General features: G+C 31.8%; 2 protein-coding genes across 4 annotated transcripts in view; one reads left to right on the top strand and one right to left on the bottom strand.

Annotated features, from left to right (window-relative positions):
• The window catches only part of LOC143240837 (uncharacterized), a 36118-nt gene extending 26484 nt beyond the window's left edge, over positions 1-9634 (bottom strand). For both annotated transcript variants that reach the window (XM_076484003.1, XM_076484004.1), the window contains exons 1-4: positions 9510-9634; positions 8308-8403; positions 4542-4590; positions 1763-3298 (exon numbers count right to left, since the gene is read on the bottom strand). In XM_076484003.1, coding sequence (XP_076340118.1) covers positions 1763-3298; positions 4542-4590; positions 8308-8403; positions 9510-9527 — 1699 coding nt within the window. In that variant the 5' untranslated portion in view covers positions 9528-9634. The remainder of the gene's footprint in view (positions 1-1762; positions 3299-4541; positions 4591-8307; positions 8404-9509) is intronic.
• A 10482-nt stretch (positions 9635-20116) lies between these two features.
• On the top strand, positions 20117-24822 carry LOC143238906 (D-2-hydroxyglutarate dehydrogenase, mitochondrial-like). 2 transcript variants are annotated; one of them, XM_076479549.1, is made up of 3 exons: positions 20130-20248; positions 23181-23242; positions 24287-24822. In XM_076479549.1, exons 2-3 carry the CDS (start codon positions 23204-23206, stop codon positions 24710-24712), a joined length of 465 nt encoding a protein of 154 aa, XP_076335664.1. In that variant the 5' UTR covers positions 20130-20248; positions 23181-23203; the 3' UTR covers positions 24713-24822. The 2 variants fall into 2 exon arrangements, with proteins under 2 accessions (XP_076335663.1, XP_076335664.1); XM_076479548.1 differs by lacking the exon at positions 23181-23242 and having other exon boundaries at positions 20117-20248.
• Positions 24823-26063: the final 1241 nt, after the last annotated feature.

Genomic DNA, 26063 nt, shown 5'->3' with positions numbered 1-26063 from the left:
ACTTTATTAAAAGGAAAAAGAAAAGACTAAGATCATCCCAGAATCAGCAGTAATGAAAACTTCTATTTTCACACATCACTAATAACAGCAGCAGCACATTCCACACTTTTGTTAAGCACAATTTCTTCTTTCTTTTGGACATTACTGTTTTTGAATATTTATCTGATTATTTAGATAATAATTCTATTCAAATAACTGGTCTCACCTTCACAGCAGACTTCAAATTTATGTTGACACGGCAGGTATTCTATTCAAAACATTGTGCTACTGTTACAGAAATTAACATATAAAGCTTTGAAATTTTTACTCGACAAAGCGGATATTTAAATCTGATAATATAGTCATCCTCCAAAAAAATCTGCTTACCCCAGACGTGCAGACGAACAATTTTTCAAGTTCTCATTATCTTATTTCTGAAATCCCAGAACAATGAAACTTTATAAAGTCTCAAACAAGAAAACAGCATTTACATCAAATTGTTTTATTTACATTTAAGTTTCGTTTGGCTATGACTGTGCATTAAATATTTTGGTTAAATTTACAATATCAAGAGCTATTACTTCTTAAAAGCAGAAGCATTTCAAACTATTCCCCTTATTTCACACACTAAAAGTGCTATATTGGACTTTAGCTACACAGAATATGAAAATTGTATGAAGGGAGAGCTTCATTGAAAATATGGACCTTTTAACTTAGCAACCCATGATACTTCAATGAAAATCTGAAAACAAAATTTAACAAGCTCATATTTGAGCATTATGTAGTTATTTGGTAACTAAGAACTATAAAGAGTGAAACAAATTACAGAAATTCCTAAAAAAATATCACCTTGAGCATACATATTTAATGAATGGAAGTAACAAAATATGAATTCTTTTTAACTATACTATAAAACTAACTTCTGTTCTTGGTAAATTATTAAATTTTAAAATTCATAAAAATAATACAATTAGCAGCTACAACAAATTGTTTAATAATCAAATATTAAAATATAATCAAAATGTTAATTTTGTGTTTACATTATTTTAACATATCCATCAAGTTTCAAAACCAACCACTATATGAAAATTTAAAAAATACATACAATTCATAAACACTCATGCATATATCAGAATTCAAATGATGATTTATAAAAGTTGCTTTTTGTGTTAATTAGGCAAGAGAAATTTCCTTTCAGTACAATTTATTTCTACTGACAAAAGTGTACACTACAAAACTATGCATATTCCCATATAACTTGCCACCCTTGAAATCTATATTTCTACAAAATTCAAGTGATGAGATCTGAAAATGGAGCTACTACTGATTTTCCATATGCAACAGCTGTTTATTATTAGTTTAGATCTTGGCAACTATCAGTAAAACTATAATGATTACTACCACCAAAACAAGATACCTCTAACTGTTGTACAAAACCTAGAATTCAAGAAACTATGAATTTCAGTTGCCAACTTTTAGTTCTACTTTATGCAGGTTATGGTAAATATTAATGAGAAACAGATGTGTATATAAATAAAACTGTGTTCACTAAAGGTTGAACTTCATCTGGTTTAATGTTAGTCTATTATCATAATAAATCATGCCTAATTGCTTGTAGAGCTAATATTTAAATTGCAAATTCTTTAAATAAAAGCTTGTGAATGTACATCTATGCATGTACACAGATACAAATGGTAATATAACTCCAACTGCAACAACCTACTTTGCTAAAAATACACTTAGTAGAACTAAACAAATTAAAAAATTATGTAAACATTCATACTTGCTATTTTACGTGCTTTAACATCTGTAGTAACATCTGAAGTTCTGTGACTCATAACTGATGATAGCATCATATCATTCACAGGGTTTTCCTTTCCAATAGTCCTATTTTCTAAACTCATCATTTTAAAAAGGTCTGCCCATGACTGACGCTGTTGAAGACCACTGTTCACTGATGTTTCTACTTCATCGTTGCTAGGCAAGGACACTCCTGAATCTTGATCTAGGTGTTCAGGAGTACTGACTGACTGAGCCTCATCAAATGCTGTGGAAATAGGTGAAGACATATAACCTGTTTCTGATGTTGGTTTGCAGGTCTTGCTTTCTACATCACTTCTGTCAGACAGAACCACAATTTTTTCAGTCAACTTAACACTTAATGTTGATAATTCTGATGAACAGGAAGAAACATCAGAACAAACTACATCACCCAACATGCAGTCTGTCTTTACCTCAACTTCTGGCTCTGATGTAATTGGGGTGGGTGTAAAAGACTGTCCACCAGCTCTCCACTCTGAGTCTGGGATAACATTAGTTTCTACTTCAATCTTCTGAGATTGCATTGTCTGTGATTTAGCTGCACTGTCATAAATATTATGTTCCTTTATACAACTATTTACAGAATTATCTATACTAACTACTGTAGTTTTAGTATCACTGCTCAATGTTGTTTCACAATAACTGTAGCCATTATAAACCTCTGATGCAGTCACACAAACTGACACGAGAGGTAAATACACATCATAGTTCTGACTACCATCCATAACTTGATGTACACTAGGAAGAGCAGTAGGGAGATTAATATAACCATGATAGGGTGAGGAAATCACAGGAACACAGAAAACTGGTGCTGGTCCAGCCTGTGGATGAACCATTGGAGAATACTGCATTGTTGTAATTTCATTTGGGTAATCTGACACTATACCAGGCAAAGGTGTGGTTCCAGTGGTTAATGAATAATTTGGGGGTGGAACATTAAAAGGCACTACTGGATTATGTGATAAGATTGAAAAGTCATTCAGTGGAATCACATTGGTTAATTGGTTTTCAAAAATCATAGATCCTGTCTGGTATGGATCAGAATTCATGCACATTTCCAAAGAATAGCAATTAAAAGGGTGCTTTTTTCTGTTCCTACGAGGATACTGTTTTTCACAAATTTGTCCATTCTGTTTCAAATCTTGTCCATCACTAACTTTATCACTATCTGACCCACAAGCCACAGTTGTAAAATTGTTACCAGACAAGATGGGCTGAGGATATGGAATTTGATAATGGTATGCTTGCCCAGTATTTAAATCTTGTTGAGGAATATTCTGTGTGAATAATGGCACACCTAAATACTGAGGAATAACTGGATAATTGCGAGGTACAAATAAGTACGACTGATCTTCTGGTAGATAAGAAATGCTAGTAACAGTTGGTAAGAAAGGTTGAGTCATTGTAGTGTTGACATTTGAAACCTGAGGAAAAACTCTGGTATCATGACCAGTACAGCATGCAAGAGAGAGATCTTCATTTACATGTTCCACATTACCTAGACAATAAAAATTAGTTTGACTAAATTAATACACTGTATACATTTGGAAAATTATAAATAACTTTGAAACCACTGTTTCTGAGAGGTTTTTTTAAAGCCATAATACTAAAAATGCACAGATCAAATATTTTACTTTTTTCATACAAATGTTGCTGATATGCAAAATCACAATCATCAAATCAACCAGAAATCAGTCAAAATAACACATTAAACTAAAAATCATGTCAGAAAGAAGTATTAAAAAAATTTATATGCAAAAACGGCTCGTTTGGGTTGAGAAAATATTTTACATAGAAGAGCGAACAACGTTTCGACCTTCTTCGGTCATCGTAAAATATTTTCTCAACCCAAACGAGCCGTTTTTGCATATAAATTTCTCAACAAGTGGGTTTCTCGACATCACTGTTAAAAAAATTGTTAATTTAAAGGTTGCCAAACTTTAACACCCTGAAGGTTACTTAAATCTGAATCCTTTTCTTACACCTTTAAAACCAGCACAACTTGAAACTTATAAAATTTTTTACACATGCAAAAGTTGGACCAAAGAAGTGTTAAAACATGTTTTCATATAAACTTGTTAATTCATAATAATGGATCTTAACGTTTTAAATGTATACAAGTTCAACAACTTTTATAATTAATGTACAACTATCAACAAAATATTTATTAAACTTGTTAATCCTGTATGTGAAAATAAGCTGTAATGAGTTAATACATGTACCTTGTTAGTTCAGTGTAAATTGTTACTTTGTATTTTACAATAGTAATATATGTACAAAGAAATGTACATCTTTGCAAGAAAAACAAGCATGCATAGTAAAACTTATCCACGTAGTCTCTCCAATGTACAAAATTAATATACTATTTCAATTGAATAAAGGCCTTATCAAAATCAAAAAAACAACTTGGAAATCACTAAAAGATTCATTGTCACAAAAGAACAAAGCTCAACACAGTACAAGTTTAAGTAGAAACCAACTTTTTTATTACTATTAAGATACTGTATTTGCAGGGATCAAAATAGTAAATTTCCATATTACTGAGAAAGTTAATATTTTCAGCTGTTTACCCTGATCGGGAATGCACGGTTTATCCATATTAATTATGAACAATAAAGGTGAAAATACTGCATGGATTAAATAAAAAAACAATACATGAAGAAATGCAACTTTTACACAAGGAAATGTAATTTACAGGTAATTTCTATCCCTAGTTTGATTACTAAACATTGTGTACTAACCTGCTGCTGATGGCAAATTACTGATAGGTGTTTCATCCTTCCAAGGAAGCTTCAAAAATATTTTGATCAAAAATTAAACAATTGAGAAAAACAAGAAACAAGAATAAAATACATATAAACATTAATCATATTATACATAGCTTCTTAACACTTTCACAACAGAAGCACTTTAAATGTTATTCTGCACAAGTTACTTGTGTTATGTTCAAAATAACTAAAGCACCATTAATATCAATGTATGTGAATGTATTTATTATAATGTGTGTTATGATTCAAAAGTTATTTTATTCAAGTTGTAAGCCCATTATTACAGTATAAACCTTTGAATAACTACTTGTATTGTAATGTGATCAACAAGCTATGAGAAATCTCTACTTTTAGCTTTGCATCTTCAATAATACAATGGTATAGGTAGAGCAGAGGTACATCTAGCCACTAAGATGCTTACACAAGCTTTGGACTCTTTCCTTTCAAAGTTCTCTGAATGAATACAGTTTAGAAATGTCATGCCCACCTTCAGATTTATTTGAGCCCTACCACTTCCATGTACATGTTACATACGTGCATATACAATAGTAAGAAAGAGATCATTTTACAGTATAAACTAATAATGGTTATTTTAAAATTGGCATCAAGTATTTGTCACACAGTACATGAACTGTTGGGTGCTTAACTGATTACAGCACTTATAGTTGTTTCTCACCTAAATGTAATATTTAGATATACAGTTTAAATTGTATTTAAGGTCTAACTATTATATTTTAGTTAATTTTGTATTAATTATGTTTTAAAATGCATAATTAGAAGGTTTAAACATTATTTTTAAATATACATTATACTTACATTTGTCTTATGATATTACTTACTAAATAAACATTTTAACAAAGTGTTGCACGTAACCAAAGAAACTGTGTTAAGGACACCATTGATTTGTGTCAAGATGAATAAGTTGTAAAATACAAGAAAGGAAAATTAAAACATTAAGCATTGGCTATAGGTGAAGAGGAGAAGAGATGAAATTATGAAGTTAAGAAAACTCCTTGAAGACATTCTTCAAACAACAGGAATTTTGTTTTCTCTATTTCCTAATATTAGTTATTTCATTGTTTTCTATACTAATGATAATAGCTGGAATTAGTTATAAAACATCTCAGTTACCATGTTTATTGTACAGGTGAAATCTCAAACTCAATACCAGTCCATTTTATGAGTCCATCACAAAAGGGTGAAAACAAACAAAGTCTACTTTAGTGTTAAGCTTACTTAGCTCTTTTCTTGTTTTATATTCAGAATTTCTCATTGAAGTCTACGCTCTCTCAGAAACATTAATATTTACAATAAAAAATTTAAAGAATAATTGTCATTTACTTATCCTGATTAAATAATGGAAGAACTTAATATAAATCAAAATTATAAAATTATAAATTAAAAAACTAGGATCAAACTTGAATTTCTGCAGTTTCATTAACTGAAAATTTTCAACAACCACACTTAAATTTTCTCATTTACAATATGTAGATTTTCAACTTTTATTTCATAATATTTTCAATGATCCCATTTACAACAGTTATAATCAATAAACATCTATGATACTTAATTATCTAGTTCTATGTAGTTAGCTTCCCAAACAGCTTACATTTACAATATTGAATTTTCACTGCATGAAAAATCCTTAATAAAAATTAATATGGATGCTAAAAAAATAAAAATAGTTGTTACACATAATAAAAAACAACTATTTATTTGAGTAATCTTGTTATGAAAAAGTGAGTATACTTCAATAAAAAAAAATAGTACAATAACAATGATAATTTTTAGTAACTTCCATCTTCTAGCTTGATTAAAAAATGCATACAAATTTTAACTGACATCTACTGTAAAGAAATTCATGCTAGCTAGGAAAGTTTTGGTGTTTCACATAACCATTTACATTTTTCATTCCAACTACTAATTATTTAAGTAGAAATTACCTGTCAAATCATTTATTAACCCTTTTGCTATGGGTTCAGTATAATATACAAGTTTGTCTACATATTTGTAGATGTTAAGTATTTGCACTAACTTTGATAGTGTATATTCCTTCAGAAAATTTGGTAAACTTTTAGTAAAGGTTACAAGTATTTTGTATAGAAAAAAATCAGAATTTTATCATTTTTTTACTAAAGATTTGTTTCAAAATAGTGTTTCATTATTAGTCTAAGTTCAAAATGATTTCATGTTATGATTTAAAAAAAGAGAGGAGAAAAACTTATTCTTCATTCCCAAAACCCCAAATATTATTTACATAATCCCTATAACCTTCTAAATAGATTTCAAACCTTTGTTTTCAGTAAAACTTTATATTTATTTTCTATATGTGGGGTCTGTCACTTGACCAACCTCAAAAATTACAAAAAAAATGAAATAAATGTTTTTTTCATGCCAGGATGACTACATATTATAACACAGAAAACAAAAAGATTAGTCTCAGTAGATTAAGTCTCATAACACTATATATTTACATATATTTTTTTATTATACTGGCCTTCCAGTCATGCCTATATAACCTTACGTGGCTTGCACTGACTTACTACACGTGCACTCAAGTTACATACCCACTAATATAAAACTGACCATTAGTCTTCCCAGTGTTTTGTAATATACAATCATATTTTAATTATTATACATTATATATGGATAGAGATTATTGCTATATAGAAATTAATTATTAAATTTAGCTTTCTTAAAATATAGAACAATAAATCAAGAAGTAAACCAAACAATTATCTCCTCTCACTAAAACGTTTATACATGGTTGCTGTTGAACATAGGTTGCTAAGCCTTTTAAAATTTTGCATGTGGAGGATATCAAACAAAAAAATTTTCATGTTTTATACATACAGTTGAATGAACAAAAAATAAATAACTGTATTGATACCACAGAATTCCACTATAATTTATTAAGCTCAGTAACTAAGCTGTATTTAGATCTAAAAAGCATTAAACTTCGAGCAGACTAAAGACAACCTTTCTCTTTGAAATCTTGGTTGAAAAGAACATGGTAGTCTTGTCACAGATTAAAATAGCTGATAAAATCACTCTGGGGACATTCTAACCTGTTGATTGGTTATCCTCATGCCTTATATTGAAGTAAGTGTATATAAGAGGCTGTTCTCAAAAATGAAAAGATGAACAGGGCCACCATGCCTGATTTAGTACATGAGCCACATCTCAGCAAAATAAAAAGATATGATATTATTTTATATTCCAGCTTGACAATATTATCAATCCAAGTTCCTAATTTGTACAAAATAGATTTAGTATTTTTTACATCACAAACAGTTCATTTTGAACAGTGCTGCATTCATCATACCATGTGACTCAATAAAAATCTATATTTGGATGTGTTCTTTTAATATTTACTTTTAAATTAATATATTAACTCAGATATATTAAATTTCGAATTACAATCTGCAATTTGATTTCAAACTTACTGACATTCATAATTTAGTAGTTTAATAAAAGTTTAAATACAAGCCATAACCAGTTGTAAAAGGATTAATTAAGCAAATGAGTAATTCTACAAAGTAAATTAAGAACAAACACACTGAAACCAAAACAACATAATTTAAAAACTTACGTTTCCATCAATTCTACTTTACAATTTTTTTCTTTTCTTAATAAACTAGAATTAATAATTAACTTCCATGGCAATATTACAAATATATGATATCTTCAGAAGGTTTTATGGTGGTGTTTTTTTTCTCCCAAAGAAAAGGTTTCTTACCTCTACATGCAAATTATCACCAGCACAGTTTAGAATTCCACATATTTCATTGGCTTCTTTTTCAGGTATATCATTTAAATCTAGAAACTGGAAATCCTGAAAAAATTAAACTTGCTGTTAATTACTAAATTAAAAATTGTCAAAATTCGATGTGAAACAAAGAAAAAACATTATAAAAGTTAATGAACTCATTTAAATCACATTAGGTACATCCAGAAGCACAATTTATATCTACAAGCATGCAGCAAACAAAACTTCATTCAAAAACAGTTTACCTTAAAAATGAATAATTACATTATACAGCATAGGCCCACTGAAATTTATCACTATCTAAGTACTTATTTTTGTCCAATCCCTTAACACATCCTAATCTTACATTAAGATTCTTTAAATGTACTCATTAGAAACTTAAGTATACTATCGTTATAAAGTTGTGTTACCCACGATAACATGAAGTATCTATCAGTATCAAAAACAATTACTGAAAGCAGTGACTGTACGGAGGGATGACTGTTTAAAAAAAACACACCGATAATTGAAACCATTACATCCCTAGCAAATCAAAGCAAAAATTACAAGTCTCACTCACTCACTATCACAATAATGAGACCATGAAATTACTTTTGCAAGAAAAGTGTATTGCATTTCATTCTTCTTAACGTACACATATAAATAGTTTTAATTTCTGATTATTTTTTTTTGCTTTTTGATTTAATAATAATAACTTAATCCAGTCTAGTTTTTATTTTTAATGTTGCTTTTTAATACATTAGAACAGTTTACTGCTTACATAAAGAATACGATGAATAGTGTTAAAATCAGTGTAGACTTAACATTCCGAAAGCGAAATATTATAGTCACATAATTATCAATAGTTAATACTAATTAAAACATAAGCAATTTAAAACCAATCTGTCATAAAATCGTGAACGCTAAACCTAATTTTCAACTTCAATTAATGACGCAGTACTTACCGGTAGGCTAAATGCGCCACACTATTGCTCAGTTAAGCCTAAATTTCTATATTATAAATGGTTCTGTATATTGCGATATCACAGACGAAGAACTTCACACTTCTGTGTAGTTCAATAAACGTTTTATCATGATTTTATGTATGATTTAAACCTGCATTTTAGTTATAATAAAAAGTAATAAAATATATATGATATGTATTACTAAAAACCACAAAATTTATACTTAACCGTTTGCTGAAATTCCATGTTGATACTTTTGTCATCGGTATAACAGTAATAACGTAACCATGCTTTTCACAATACAGAACACGCAACTTAACCAATAATGTTAATAAGAAAAAAAAAAAAAAAAAGACCTTTACTCTCAGCTTATCTGTGATTCGCTAAGTTGAGATTTTCTCTGAGCATTAACCAATCACAATGAAGTTCGGGTAAACTTTTTCCCAGTTCACGAAAGAGTTTCTTCTTTTCTAGATGGCCCTATGGTATATTAGTTGATGACTCAAATAAAGTATAAGTATTTTTGTTTTTATGTTGTCATTGTTTCGCTATTTAAAAGTTTAAACAATTGTAAATCAACGTGAATGTGGAATATGGAGTCGTTTATCTTTAATGGATGTTTTTACTAACAATCTAAGATGTAGAAAAATATGTAAATAAGGCCTTTTATAATTTCCGATGTGCATAGAAGATGACAATGGAGTAACTATTTCTAATTAAATAAAATAAATTAGCATGCCCAATTTTACTCACAACCCCAAACCCTTCTCATTCTACAGAGAATATTGTTGTTCTTTCTTTTAAGTTAACTGCCGAAAATGATTTCAGTGAGTCTGCTATAATTCCCATGGTGATTGGCCCGGCATGGCCAAGCGCGTAAGGCGTGCGACTCGTAATCCGAGGGTCGCGGGTTCGCGCCCGCGTCGTGCCAAACATGCTCGCCCTTCCAGCCGTGGGGGCGTTTTAATGTTACGGTCAATCCTACTATTCGTTGGTACAAGAGTTGGCGGTGGATGGTGATGACTAGCTGCCTTCCCTCTAGTCTTACACTACTAAATTAGGGACGGCTAGCACAGATAGCCCTCGAGTAGCTTTGTGCGAAATTCAAAAAAACAAACAAACAAACTCCCATGGTATTTCTCCATCATATTCCGTTGGTTTCGCGATTGGCTGATACTGAACTGACCAGGTGAATTATAGAACTGAATTTGGTAGTATTCTCAAGAGAACTAGAATGGATACCAGCACTTTAATTAAAATAAAGTGCAAAACAACCTTTAGACCTTCTTAGGTCATGTTCAGGTTAACAAAGAAAGAATTTGGTAATGTCATGGCTGGAGTTTCCAGGAAAGTCCTTCAATAACATCGGTAGTGGAAATAGATGTAGACTAAATAAGTTCTTACAAAACAGAACCCCCTTTCAAAGGTTTGCGCACGGGTCTGTTAAATCTGGTTAGATGATGGTTTTAGATTACAACTCTTGGATCAATGCAAAAGAGGCGTGACTTGTTTAATCTTTATATTTAGTAATTCCTTTTCCCAGACGTTAAATTATGTAACTAATGTTATTTTCACTCTCTATGGTGCCCTTTTCTACTTTGTTCTTTGAGTTCTCTTTATGCCTCTTTAATGTATTTCTTTACTTCATTCACGTCTTTTTGTACTTTGCTTTTTACTTCGTCGATTTTATTGTTAAAGCCTTGCTATACTTCTTCAGTTCTGTCATTGCAACTTCTCCACGCTTCTTTGATATTATTGTTGTAACTTTTCTGTACAACTCCAGTAGTTTCATCAATTTTTTTCTACAACCAGATTTATTTTCATTTACCCTTAAGTAGTACGTCTCTTTTATTTAAATATTCTCTTAGGTTCCTGATTTTCTATTTTTCCACCCTGTAAATTTATTCCTTTATTTTTGTCTCGCTCTGTTTTATTTTGTGATTTTATCTTTATGTCTAGCAAGTTCTTTATCTCACTTTGTGCCCATGTACCCCTATTTTTAACAGTTGAATACCTCCAATATATTGAAAGTTCTTGTTTGTTCTCAATAAAGTAATACCATACTCCTGACACCAAGTGCGGTTTCGTTGTTCTTTCTTTGGTAAATTATTTTGTTATCTCTGAAAACGATTTAACGTATAGCAAAGACGTCGTTAAGCATTGCATTAAGAGTACCAACCCCGACTCTATTTGACAGTGCATCGAATCTGCAGTTGGTGTCTTGCAAAATCAAAATATAAAATCGTAATCTACTGTAACGCAAAAGGTTTCCACATCTATGGACCTGAGCCCCTAAAGTTTTACGCATTTAGCGACACCTTTAAAGTACAGTCCACCTGACAAGAACATATTATTTTCCAATGTTAACAGTTTTTACGAGTTTAAACTCTTGTAAATTGTTTTAGGTCTACTCTAAACATGATGTTCTCAAGTTTTTGTTTGTTTATTTGTTTTGGAATTTCGCACAAAGCTACTCGAGGGCTATCTGTGCTAACCGTCCCTAATTTAGCAGTTTAAGACTAAAGAGAAGGCAACTAGTCATCACCACCCACCGCCAACTCTTGGGCTACTCTTTTACCAACGGATAATGGGATTGACGGTCACATTATAACGCCCCCACGGCTGAAAGGGCGAGCATGTTTGACGCGACGGGGATGCGAACCCGCGACCATCAGAAGCCTTAACACGCTTGGCCATGCCGGGCCTCGTTCTCAAGTGCACACGTTTTAACAGTAAAGAAGGTTCTTATAACTTGTAATAAAATAATACTTAAATCAGTAAGTAAACTCAAAACGAAACTATTAGTTTAAAATTGAGGCCCATAGGAATAAAAAATAGAATGAAGATATATATATACACACACGATTACCCAACAGTAAGCACGAAGCCCAACTCCCTTTATCTCAATTTCAGCAGCAGACTCTTTAAGGTAGCTGTTGACCAAATGACTGACTGTCACAATAACACTTATTACCTGTCTGGTCGGAGCAAAGATCTTGCTGGTTTGCATCATCTGTGCAAATTGCTGAAAATCTCTTTTTCTATTGGGGATGGCAGAGTGCCATTTTAAATTAACCACTCCTCTTCTCGTTTGAATAAGATCCAGGCCTCTATTCGCTTAACTGTCATTTCCTGGCATTGCCACTTTAATATTAGAATTTGCTGTAAGGTTAGTTGAATAATGATGGTATGTTATGGGTAGGCTATCATGTGTCATGCAGGGCTTAACAGCCAATGAAGTAGAGGTCCCTTCATTCACCTTGAATTTTGTTGACACTTATTTTGTTAGCATAAATTTCATTTATATTGATTTTGTTGGTGCTATAGATGGTGATGGCTTCTCTATCATAATTGTGTTAAAGATGGCTATCCGACTAATATAGGTAGTGGTTACTAGTAAGGTCACCTTTTATGCACTTTGGCCCTGATCCTTTAGTTTTGAAGCATTTTTCTCAAGCCCATCTGGACCTCAAGTCGACTCCTTCATCTTTGTTATGTAGTAAAGTGGACTTATATTTAGTAGTGCTTTCTTGAGATGATTGTACACCCTCTGATTGGACACTAAAGAAAAGAAAGCATCGTTGCATCAATTCTTGTTCGAATTATTGTCTCACAGGGGCTGATGTACATATCATCGATGTACCCATTGGTTGTTATGCTACCTGCATAGTGGGCTTCATCAGTATATTCGAGTCTTTTGGCATCTTGGTCGCCAGTGCTAATACATCTATAGTACCATGGTTTTTAATGACAGTTCATAGTCAATGGGGCTGTCTGGCCCTTGGAAGTCTCAGGGATGATCTAATCACTGATGTAGAGAGGTCTACTAAGTCAAATGCATCAGCAAGCAATGTATCTTCTTTCATAGGAACCTCTGTATCGAATGTCAATCCAGCCTTTGGAATCTTGGAGTTTAGCAAATTGAAGACAAAATAGTCAGATTGGTCTTGACCTTAAATATTGGAGATGCACAATGAAAATGCAAGGTAAGTGAACTCTAATTAGTAAAAAGACCAGCGAGATGTGTAGGTTGCGCGAGTCTCATAGTAACCTGATTATAATAATTACCTTTCTCTAAAAAAATTACATTTGGAGGCAGAGCAATCATCTAAGGTGTTCACAGTACTCATGCTCTAATTGCCTGTAGAATACGAATCTTTGTTTACTAGGTACTATGCATTATACAGGGCCATTTGGTCTCCACTTCACCAATATGTATATCTCTATATATATATATCAGTTTGTTATAACACTTGAAAAATCTGAAATAAATATAAAGAAATAAAATTAGAGAAATTTTACTTATGATTTTTAATTATGAATAAGGTAATTTAACAACTTGGCACTACTTTATGCGGATGTACACCTTGTCACATATAAAGGTTTGTTTATAACATGATAGTCACAGTAGACTAAGTAAATGAGTGGTGGCAGTAAAGGGTGATATAAATGCGGGACGTTGTGGGCTTGAGCACCCACATCTTGCTCTCCTAATTTCTATATCTGTTATCACTCTTTTATTTCTTATGTGAGACTGGCAAATAGATGTTATGACTGATAGACAGTGTATCCCCACCGCAATGTGGGTCCTACTTCCGCAGTCACCTCCAAAACCTAGGGTACATCTTATAATCCCACAATATAGCTTGTACCCTGGGATGTTTTCAACTAGTGCAGCATTTTTTGTTTATTTTAGTTTCAACTTGTTCTTTTTTAAGATATAACAAACTAATATAATTAGTCAAAAGTTTGGATTTGCTGTTTTTAACGCAGTTCTTCCTTGTAATTTGGCTTACTTAATTTCATTAAAATGTATTTATCTTCACTATCTATCTAAGTATATATATGGCCAAGTGTGTTTAGTTGTTCGACTCGTAATCTGACGGGCGCGGGTTCGAATCCTGGTCGCACCAAACATGCTCACCCTTTCAGCCGTGGGGGCGTTATAATGTGACGGTCAATCCCACTATTCATTGGTAAAAGAGTAGCCCAAAAGTTGGCGGTGGGTAGTGATGACTAGCTGCCTTCTCTCTAGTTTTACACTGCTAAATTATGGACGGCTAGCACAGATAGCCCTCGAGTAGCTTTGTGCGAAATTCCCAAACAAACAAACAAAACAAACAAAACTTTTTGAACTTTAGTATTCACCAAAATCTTTATTATCTCTCCTTAATTATTTTTTTTCAGTTACACGTTGAGTGCTACAAATAGTGCAAATTACAAAATTTCACCACAGTGTCACTACTTTATATCTTTCTCTAATATACTTACAACCTGTATTTTCACGCATATTGCGCTGCTCCTTGTGCTGAGACAATATTAAGAAAATATTCCAAAATTGTGCTTTTCTAAATATTTCAATTTGCATGATAAAATATTCTACTACAACCAAATAAAACATTGAGTGCACCAAGTTCATTTTTATTATGATATTTAAGCAATTGTTTGCGAATTTCATATACCACTGATCGTTTTCCATAGTCAAACACTTCAATTTAAAACAATCGAAATACATTACACTTTACTTACCATAAAACAACAGGTAAAATTGTGTTTTTTCTGGGTGTAGTGTAAGTATCATTGTTACTCTTTTGCTCTATGAAAGTTCGCTGTCTGCCAAATATTACAATTTCATAATTAAAATATTCTTTTAGAAGTAGTAATGTAGTTGGTTCATAATAATTCATGTTATATATCACTAAAAGTCTGCGTGCATACTTTTGTATCCATTGTATATTATCACGTGCACTAATAGTTTTTACCCCGACTGCCTCTTGTCCTGGCCCAAATAACTTCAAAAACATTTTGGGTTACATTTTATGAATATTGTCAGTAGCTATACATTAATTATGTACTGCCACCTGTAAGCCATCACATTTGATCATTTTTTATTTTCAAGAATCTGCTGAACTAAGACATTTAAGATATTAAAATTATCCAAAGTCAGGATTAATTATTCAAGCTCTTACTATAGTATACGTTTTTTCTTTGCATAAACATTCTGTTTTCCTATTGTTTCTTCTTCTTTCAAATACTTTTCTAACTGACCGTTATTCCTTCATTTCTTTGCAGATTGACTTGAACCTCGACAGGATTATAGCTTAATCCAATACGCCAAAACAATTTTTTCATTTATTTTATTTAATTAGTTGAACGAAGTTTATGGAACTAAAGGTCAAACAATCCCAATAAATATATGTGGTAATATTCACAGCAATAAAGATAAAATTTGCTACAGAAATAGATTTTAATGTCCACAATACATTGATACTATAATTTTAAGAATTCATTATTTTATAACGTCATTTTATGATGGGAAAAATCTTAATATTTTCGTGAAAGGTGGTAAGTATCCACAAAAACAAATGTCGTTTACAGAGACAAATTTAAGCTAGAGTCATTCCATGTTTTTAGAGCTATTTACTTTAAAACATAAGTCCCCCTGTTGGGCAGCGGCATGTCTTCAGACTTACAACGTTAAAATAAGGGATTCGATTCCCATCGGTGGACACAGCAGCTACCCTGATGTGGCTTTGCTATAAGAAAACACACTTTAAACCTAAACACAACAACTACATACTCTGTTTAGTAGGATTTTGTTTCATTCATGTTCAACTATATAACACAACAATAGCAGTATTTAAAGGATTTATCTATTTAATACGTATGTCCTTCTCATATAGAAAGCATACGAATTGATAATGCTGTATATGTAAATAAAATAATATACATATTATCGACTAATATGGCACAGCACACGCTACACATGCGAAAGATGAAGTATTCAATCACGTTTATAACATCCTTTTGACCTACACAATGTTTTAGAAGTTAAACGATTTAAGTATATACATCGTTTGCAAAGACGAGTTAATCCCCTATTCAGTTATCAATACTGTGTGAAAAAATAAACTATATTTTTGTTCCTCACTCATCTGAGTGCAAAAAAGTACTGTTAAGCATTTTCGGTATGTTTTTCTTAGAACAAAGCTACCTTGGGCAATCTGTTGTGTCCCCAGAAGGGAATCGAACAGCAGGTTAGATTGTTCTAAATCCATCCACTTACAGCGTTCCCAGCTGTGAACTAGTTAGTTAGTTAGTTATCACCATTAGATTCCATCAAAGAACATAGGGCCGCAATCGCTTGCGGATTCTTCAACAGGTATTTAAGTGAGTAGGTTGTTAGCCCGCTGCACCGAGCCGGCCCTAATTTAGCAGTGTGGGACTAGAAGGGAAGGCAAGTAGTCATCACCACCCACCGCCAACTCTTGGGCTACTCTTGCACCAACGAATAGTGGGATTGACCATAACATTATAACGTCCCCATGGCTGGGAGGGCGAGCATGTTTAGCGTGAACCCGCGACCCTCGGATTACGAGGCGCACGCCTTACGCGCTTGGCCATGCCAGGCGTGTGAACTAGTAGTTTTTGATAAATATTTAAAATCACAGTTGAATAATGAGCAATTCACCTATTTCTTTACCTGTTTTTACAGTTTCTTTGTACTAAATATAAATGGCCAGGTTATTTCTCTTAAATTATAAAGAAAACCGGAAAAGTAAAGAAAAATATTTTCTACACAATTAATACCATACAATTATACATTGCGTCCAAGTTATGATACATGCACCGGTTGCAAGGCTAGCTGATCAGTTGTTCTGACACATCCTAAGTAAATTTAATAGAATCACCACACAAGTAGGCTCACAAAGGTCGATAAGTATTACCCATCATGCTTGATATGAACCCTAAATAGTAAGTCTATTGTTTAAACACGAAGACGATTTTCTTTTAATGTGTACATGGGCGTCGTTCACGTTTTATGTTTTAGCTCAAGTAATGAATTACGTTTTATGTGCTAGGTATTTATATTGTATATCGTAATATGTATGATGTTGTGAAATTGAAACGTGTGTAAAAAAGTGGTTCGACTAAACTAATAGAAGCTATTAATGTTGACTTATTATTTTACATCATCTGCAACATCTGATAATTAATTCACCATTGATCCTGTTTTCTACAATAGCGACACCTGTATACCTGTAAAGAAACCGGTATACTATACTATTGATAATTAATATACATATTTATGCTTTTAACACACTGTGATAGGTATAGTATTACCCAGTATGCAAACAAATCGTGATAAACGATTTTAAAATGCACTTTAAAGTTTTGATTACAGTTTTCCACATGAAAAGATTCAGAGATTTGTTCTAATTTTCCAATTAACAACGATCTTGCTGGTAGCCTTGAATAAATTTTAAATACTAAATCCCACGACACAGTAGAGTGGGGTCTAACAGTTGAAAATTGACTTCCTATACAATGCCAAGCAAAGTAGCGAGCTTCCATAACATATTAAAATTGTATAATGCAGACTGGAGAAAGTGTTCATAGTCCTTGGCTGAGAAAGATGCAAATAAATGCTTCAGCTGTAAAATGTATGGGTCGGATTGTTATAAATAAATTAAAAGATCATGAAAAGATAAAGATTGTTATTAAAATATTATTTATTCCTTGATAAGTGCTTTGAGGTTATAGCTAAATGTTTTGTTGTTCAAACTTCACTGTGGTTTTTTCCTTCCATGCTTTTAAATTGGATTTCCTTTCATATGATAGACTCACTTTTGTCTTCCCAAAATGAAAAAAACTTTTGGCACAAATGTTTTTTAAAGATCTGAAACTTACTACTTGGTAAATAACCAATGTCAAGAAAAACAACCAATTGATTACCATGTCATTTGTTTGTAGAATATCCAGTAACCCTCATTGATCTTGGGTAAATCAAATAAATTAATAACTTAAAGTTTATCATGATTGCATTTAGAAACAATTCAGTGACCAACCACTTTATTTTATTTATGTACAGTGAATATGATAAACATAAAAATAATTTTCAATAAATAAGGATTTGAGTCATGAGAATATTTTGCAACTTACCATATTCTCTAAACTTAACTAATCTTACCTGATTTGATGAATATAATAAAATCATCATGTTTACAATTATTGCAACTTAAAAACACAGTAAGTAAATAATTAAAAACAATTTTATTTACTTGTTTGTTTTTAAGACAGTTTAGTCGTAATTTTATTTTTGTTTTATAGGCAATTAACATTGTAATTATATTTGAGTAGATTTATATAATTAGCTTACATTCACTCAGCTTTACTTCAGCTTTATTACCTTGGTTTTGAAGATAAATATATTTTGTAATTTTTTATTGCTATTAAACCCCTAATCCCCCATTGGTACAGCAGTGTGTCTGTGGACTTACAATATTAGAAACTAGGTTTCAATACCCATGGTGGTCAGAGCACAGACAGGCCTTTGTGTAGTTTTTGCTTAACAGTAAACAAGCAATTAGTCCCTAGTGGTTCAGCATAAGCCAAAATTTCTTAGTTCCTTTGTCAAAAGCTTCTTTAGTGTATGAAGTGAAACAGTATTAACCACAATTAATTTTTTTTATGCTTTTTAAAAATAAATTTATTAAAATTTACTGCTTGTTACAATAAGCAGCAGATTAAGGAAATGTTTTGTAGAGGATGAAGAGAACATGAACACTATAGAAAAAGAACTTGATACTTGCAAAATGGAAAATAGCAATAATCTTTATTTGAATACAAAGACCAAAATGCACTAGGATCTCGTTGTCATGTCATCTTGTATACATATGTACAAACTTGATATGTTCTGAAACTTGGATGGTAAGAGAACAGCTGAAAATATTCTGTAAGCTTCTTGATTAAAGACATTTCAGTCTGACCAAATCCCTAGTACAGTACCGTGTTTCTCTGATAATAAGACCTACCCATAAAATAAGACCTAGTGTGATTTTGGGGATAGTTTTAATATAAGCCCTACCCTTAAAATAAGCCCTAGTTAAGAGTGGCAGGAAGAGGAAAGAAATAAAAAAAATTAATTTATTAATTAGTTTAATAGTTAGTTAATTAGTTTGTTTAAGTATTAATCAGTTAGTTTAATAGTTTAATGCTCATGCTCAACATGAGAGAGTAGGTGCTTAAATTCTACAAGAAATTGAGTTAAGTGAAAACTCAGCAGGAATTTTAAAACAGATGATTTGCAAGACATTCCAGAAGATGATGATATGATTGTTTTGAATAAATTCCTGTTAATGAGTTTCTGAATGTTTTTCGTAATTTCTATTTATTTAGAGGTCTTATAATTTTACTTTGTAACTTCATTTTTTAATATATCAAAATAAGACATCCCGAAAATAAGCCCTAGTCATATTTTGGAGTGAAAATTAATATAAGCCCTGTCTTATTTTTCGACAAACACGGTATTATACAATCATAGGTTATGTGTTATCATTAACTTCTGATCAAAGCAAGCTCTACCTACAAAGATGTAACTTAGTGATGTTGAGAAAACCCACTTGTAGAAAGATATATGTAAAATGGCTGTTTGGGTTGAGAAAATTGTTTATGTAAAGGAGCAAACAACATTTCAACCTTCTTGGTCATCGTCAGGTTCAGGTTGTTTGCTCCTCCATGTAAACAATTTTCTCAACCCAAACGAGCTGTTTTACATGTAAAGATGTAACTTAGGATAGTTATAATTAAGTTGATACACAAGTTTTGCTTATAAAGACTAGAAATTAGTAATTCAATGGTTAAGTATACCTAACTACAGGAGTTTAATGATTGAGGACAAACCCAGTTTATACTAAGCTAATAATGCACAACAATCCTTGTAATAAAATGTATATTAAACAATTTAACAACTATAGTTAATTGAACTAAATCAAAGGAACAAATGTAATAGTTACTTTAGCAATAATACTTTCAGAAAAATAAATAAATGTATATTTGTGTGTTTTATACTACCAGGTTCTAGAGGTGATCATGATGAGGAGAAGTTGATCTCTTATTTGGAGTCTTCAATGGAGAAAGGCATAATATGTGATGGCACAGTTGTCAGTGAAACTTCTCATATTAAAGTATGTTTATTTTATTATATGTTCATTGTTAGAGAAAACATCAATCAGATAAATAAATATTGTTGATAAACAAGAAATTGGTTGCAATAAAGTTTCTTTAAAGGTGTTTAAATGATCTGTTTATCATAAGTTTTAAGACTTTTGCTGTTATGACTTGTCATATACTTCTGTATACGTTTATATTTTCAACTATTAAGTAATTATTTCTTTTAATTTAATTAAAAGTTGTGTAAATTCACATGCTCTTACTCATGTGATACTAAAAATGCTTTAAATCACATTAAATGCATAGGCAAAATTATTCAATATTTTCAATAAATCTGATTTGTATGAAATCTTGAGTGCTGCATGAAGTACCTTATTCTGTTTTGAATGAACATAATGAGATTCTTGTACTGGTTGGTTTCAAATTTACTTTTCATTACTTTATATAAAATATTTTTGTTTTCAGTTATTTGTGGATACAGTAATTTAAAGTGGTTCTGTTGTGGCTACTAACAAAGAAAAATTTACATATTTCCAAGTGTTTAACAAAACATTTTTGTTTGTGGCCAATTTATAGGTACTGGATGCTCTGTCAAATATTTCATCTTCTATTTCATTGTCTCCTCAGTGATGTCGAGAAAACCCACTTGTAGAGAAATATATATGCAAAACGCGGCTCGTTTGGGTTGAGAAATATTTTACATAGAAGAGCGAACAACGTTTAGAACTTCTTCGGTCATCATCAGGTTCACAAAACAAAAACCTGACGATGACCGAAAAGGTCAAACGTTGTTCGTCTTCTATGTAAAATATTTTCTCAACCCAAACGAGCCGTTTTTGCATATATATGTTTCCTGTTCCTAATACATTTCCTCCTCCATTGGATTTTATTTCTTGCCAATTCTTGCTAGCTTTGTCTTCCTCATTTTGCAGTCATTACTTATTGAAGCCTGAGTGCTGTTCTTTAAGCCCTTACCCATTCTCTCTTCAAACTTTAAGCATTTTGCTCTTTCTACTGTCTTTTGCTTAATCTATTTCTTACTTTTTTTGTTTTCATCCATAAGGATATGACATATTTGCCATTGCTACTTCCCTTATGTTTTTCTCCCATTCTTATTCTTGTTCTGATATGGATTGTATTCTCTGTCCCATTGATAGGTTTATTGTTATTGTACTTGCACTGCTCCTTTTTATGGTTTACAGTGTCACCTATTTATTCTTTGAATTTCTTAGCCCACGAGATATTTCTGCTATTACCTTGAAGAGATGGCTACAGCAACTTATCCATCTAGCCTATATTTCATTGGATGTAGATTCACAATGACTCTTTTAAGTTTTTTTTCATCAGGTCATACACTTTACTCTCTCTTTGACTGTACACTTTTCATTATCTGTTTGAGGAGTTTGTGCAGGCTTGTGTGTAGATTACGCCACATAATTTCATCAAACATTATCTTCATCATCTACCTGTCTCTTCTTTGAAATATCAACTTCTTTCTGTTGCCATTCTAATATCCCTTACTGGCTCTGAATGGGCAATTTATTTTCTTGTATATTTTACCTTTACAATTTCTATATATAAGGATCACACTAAGTCGGAGTGGTGCCTGCCACCATACACTTCACTTTAAATTTGTACCATGTGATCTTTAAGATCTGTAATGCTTATTGACAAGATTGGATGCGCCACAAGACCACTTGATGGTTTCTTGCTATATATTGCTTCACAAATAAGGTTCTTTTCAGACCATACCAACTTGTGAGCTATCATAATTAAAGCCATGTCAGGACTGCTGCTCATCCCTCTAGTCCTAGGTGATAAAATTGGAACCAGCCTGCTTTTCAAAATAGGGATTTTGTACTCACCTACTGAAGACTATTAAGATGTAACATTCCTCTGAACTCCCCACTGCATCCCCCCTCCACTCTTCTTATGAAATATGAGAGTCCTTGCCTCTTTCATGTTCCTAGCTATAGGGATGGTGGACCATGGAAGCTTCCTGAGTGTGATCACTTCCACTCAGTAGGGAGTAGGACAGAAGAGTTCTCTTGGTGTAGATGGTGTGTCATGGACTAAACATAAAATTTCTAATAACATTTCGTTTTTAGACTATGAATCTGCCAGGTATAGTTCACCCCTTTGACTGGCTTTTTCCCATCATACTGTCACATAGATATCTGTTCTGGATGGTGTGGTGTTGGATTAGTGCAAGACTAGCCAACATAAGTTCTCAAATATGTGATTGGTTGGAACCATCCTCGTGTTGTAGACTAGATAAAATATTCTCAATTCCACTTGATTTTGGACTGGTGTTGACATACCATAATAACTTTACACCATCAAGCACATCCATTTCCCTTATTGGATTTGCTTCCTTTCCACATGGCTTGGCTACAGACGAGGTGTGGTATCATACTGTATTGGTTCTCTTTGAGCAGCTTCTGAAAGGGCCCATCTAGGTTTCTTTTACCTCAGTCTCTCTGCCATTTCAGTGTGAAAGTACAGCTATTGTATGAGAGGAGGTGAGTTTTAAGTGTGTAATTTCTTGAACACTACTTCGTATTTCATACTATTATGGTTTATTGAGGTGCAAATGAATTAACTTTAGAGCTATATTGTATAGATTTGCTATATAACAGGAGATTCACTCAAAATATTGATTGCAAAGTAATACTAAATACTTTACTGAATAAGTCACTGTAAAAGGAAATAACAAGACTGGTAATGAATTATTACTCAAAATGCACTATCCTTTTTTTAAGATACTACACACAGACACAGTGTATATGTATTTGCTTGATAACACACAATAAACTATTCAATAATTAGATGCATTTAATGATTAACTCTTTTTCTTAACCTGACTAAATCAACTCAAATGATATTTTAGACAATACTGACCAAATGTGATGTTCCTTAGCATACAGGAAAACTTGTTTTTTCCAGGAACAGCCAGGGCTAACTCTTGAATGATCATTCTCATTGCAATGTGGGAAGGGCCTAAACCTGTAAGCATCATCTAAGCAACCACTTAAAGATATTCTTACACAAAAGTGTAGTTTGAGCAGTATCCTTCCCAGGCAAAATGTTATTGTGCTTTTAAAGAACAAGATAAGTAACTTACAATGAAATCAACTTAATGGCTTTCTTGACCAAGTGTTAGAGTTGAAACCAACATATATATATATAGAGAGAGAGAGAGAGAACAAAAAATAAATTCAGAATAAATATTGTAATATTACAAAAGATTGGATCAAAGTATTTGATAGTCATGTACCACACTGTGCATATTTTGTAGGGTGTGAATTGTATGATGAATTGGTACCTACATCACTTTTGTGACCTAACACACAGATTTTGCAAATGGCCATATAGTTTTGTTTCAATACCTTCATTATGTTTGCTTGACAGAAAGAATGTGTACTTTCTTTCAGCTGATGTAACAAATGTCTCAGATTTGTTTTGTACAAGGTTATCTTAACTTGTAACTTTGGTTGTTTAGAAAACTCTTATAACAACCAGTTTTTTTTAAGTGTTTTCATAATTTTACAGTAGATAATTCTTCTATCAAATACCTGTTTGTTCCAAAACTACTAATCATAGTATTGATGATGTAGAAATAATTTTCTTCCAAGTAGACAAAAGATTTCTGGTATATGGTAACCAAAATCTAATTCCTCACGTATGACAATAGATGAACAGTTTATTTTTATTTTTTCTTTTGGTAATTCTCTGAGGGTGGTATTACTTGACAGTTATTTTTCCTCAAAGCATGACCTAAAGAATCAGTTATTCTGAGTCTATTGATCACACTCATGAACCTTGTTGCAAAGTTGACTTCCTTTTAAATACTCTTGAAAATTGTTACACTATCAGTAAAACATTTGGTCAAATTAATACAATTTTAATGAATTTTTAATTATTTTTACTTAATTTCTAAAATATGCAATTTAAAAATACAGCTTTTAAATTTCCAGTAGTGCATGTATGTAAATATTGTGTGAGGTTGACTGTTCATAATAAGTCTTTTATTTATTAACAATTTTTTTCAGAACATTTGGTCCCTGAGAGAAAGGATTACTGAGGGTCTTCTGCATGATGGTCATTGTTACAAATATGACATATCTCTTCCATTGAATGAATATTACAAAATAGTTGAAGTAATGAGAGAAAAACTGCAAAATAAGATTCTTCGCTGTGTTGCATATGGGCATTTAGGAGATGGTAACCTACACTTGAATATAACCTCCAAAAATTATGATCCAGACATTTTACATGAAATTGAACCATTTTTGTATGAATGGACAGCAGAACGCAAAGGAAGCATCAGTGCAGAACATGGATTGGGTTTGAAGAAACGTGACTTCATAAACTATTGCAAATCTCCATCTGCAGTAGCTGTCATGAAGCAGCTGAAACAGCTATTTGATCCAAATGGAATTTTGAATCCCTATAAAATGTTACCAGCTACAGCATAATCTGCAATGGCATACAGTACATTGTCAAGTTAAAGTACATATGGCATTATAAACCAAGACCTGAATTTTTTTCACCAGTATTATGCTTATGTGTTTTGCTTTTGCTGATGTGTCTAGATGTAAATTTGTGCCATCACCCATTTTGACATAAGAGGTGTAGCATGTTTGTTTAGAAATGTCACAAAAAACTTGAAACTCAAACAAGTTGGTTATCACAATACATGGAATAACAAAGTTTTTTACTAATGATTCCACAAATTTATTGTTATTTTTTTAAACATCATATCATTTTAGCTCCTAACTTTCAGCATAACCTTTCATACCATTATTTATATTAAACATGTTTTTCTGAAAACATTTTTCGTTTTAAAACCCTCTACTCAATGTATTTATATTTTGCTTTCATGCCACTTCAAGACAAAAGACTACAAAATACAAATCACGTGTTAGCCGACAAGTTGGTTTTAACTAATAATACAGAAAAATTATAATTTAAATTAGATTCAACTACTTGAAAAACTCGAACTCAAGAGAGCAATGTCATAAGCATGTACACTTGTAGGAAAATTAAAAACAAATTAATCATGTTATTAACATAAAAGATTAAAGAAAGCAGAAGTATATTTTCTTTATCATTTGGAAGGTGGAAAAGGATGGATGATACTAAAGTTGCAGGAGTAACCTTGAGGAGATTGTTGGATTGTACCAAACTTCTCCATGTATAATAGTAGTAAAAGTATTAATGTTAAAATAATCTTAGTTATTACATTAAGTACTTAATATTAAAATAAAATATTTAGATAATTACAACTTAAACAATATAAAAGGGTGATAAGTGTACTATTACAGGACTCGTAATTGCAGAGTTTGTTCTATGGCAGATGCTAAACTCCACTAATGTGTAAATAAAATAAAAAAAACCATACTGATGTTTAGCCATGCATTTATTATAGAGTACTTTTGTTTAAAAATGCATTTATGCTTTATTTTTTCTCAATCTAAGTAAAATATACTTATGACAATGAACTTGTCTTCAAGGTTGTTCTAAAACTGTTTCTAATTACATTAGAAAAGTCAAAATCAGTCCTTAAGTCATCTTGTCACGTATGAAAGATTTCAGGGGGGAAATGCTTAATATCTTTTGAAATATAAAGAATGCAAATTATTTTCAAGTACTTAGGAAAACTTGAATGCATTTATTGAGTACGTGATTTTAGGTTAAGTACCTAAGTATTGTCGTAGTATACATTGATAACAATGCATTTAATAGATTTTGGAAGAAAACCTTCATAATGTGGAATAAGTTGATAGTCCCAGCCTTTAATTTTGAATTGATAGACTGACAGAGGTA

Source organism: Tachypleus tridentatus, chromosome 13 (genome assembly GCF_004210375.1).
Source record: "Tachypleus tridentatus isolate NWPU-2018 chromosome 13, ASM421037v1, whole genome shotgun sequence".
In the NCBI taxonomy this organism is placed as follows: domain Eukaryota; kingdom Metazoa; phylum Arthropoda; class Merostomata; order Xiphosura; family Limulidae; genus Tachypleus; species Tachypleus tridentatus.
Note: the sequence above shows the minus strand (reverse complement) of the source record. Positions and strands in the feature narration are given on the sequence as shown.

Coding starts and splice junctions, on each gene's coding strand:
- LOC143238906 (XM_076479548.1), top strand. CDS start 20,192: ATGGAGAAAGGCATAATATGTGATGGCACAGTTGTCAGTGAAACTTCT. Junction 20,249..24,286: donor GTGAAACTTCTCATATTAAA/GTATGTTTATTT, acceptor AATTTTTTTCAG/AACATTTGGTCCCTGAGAGA.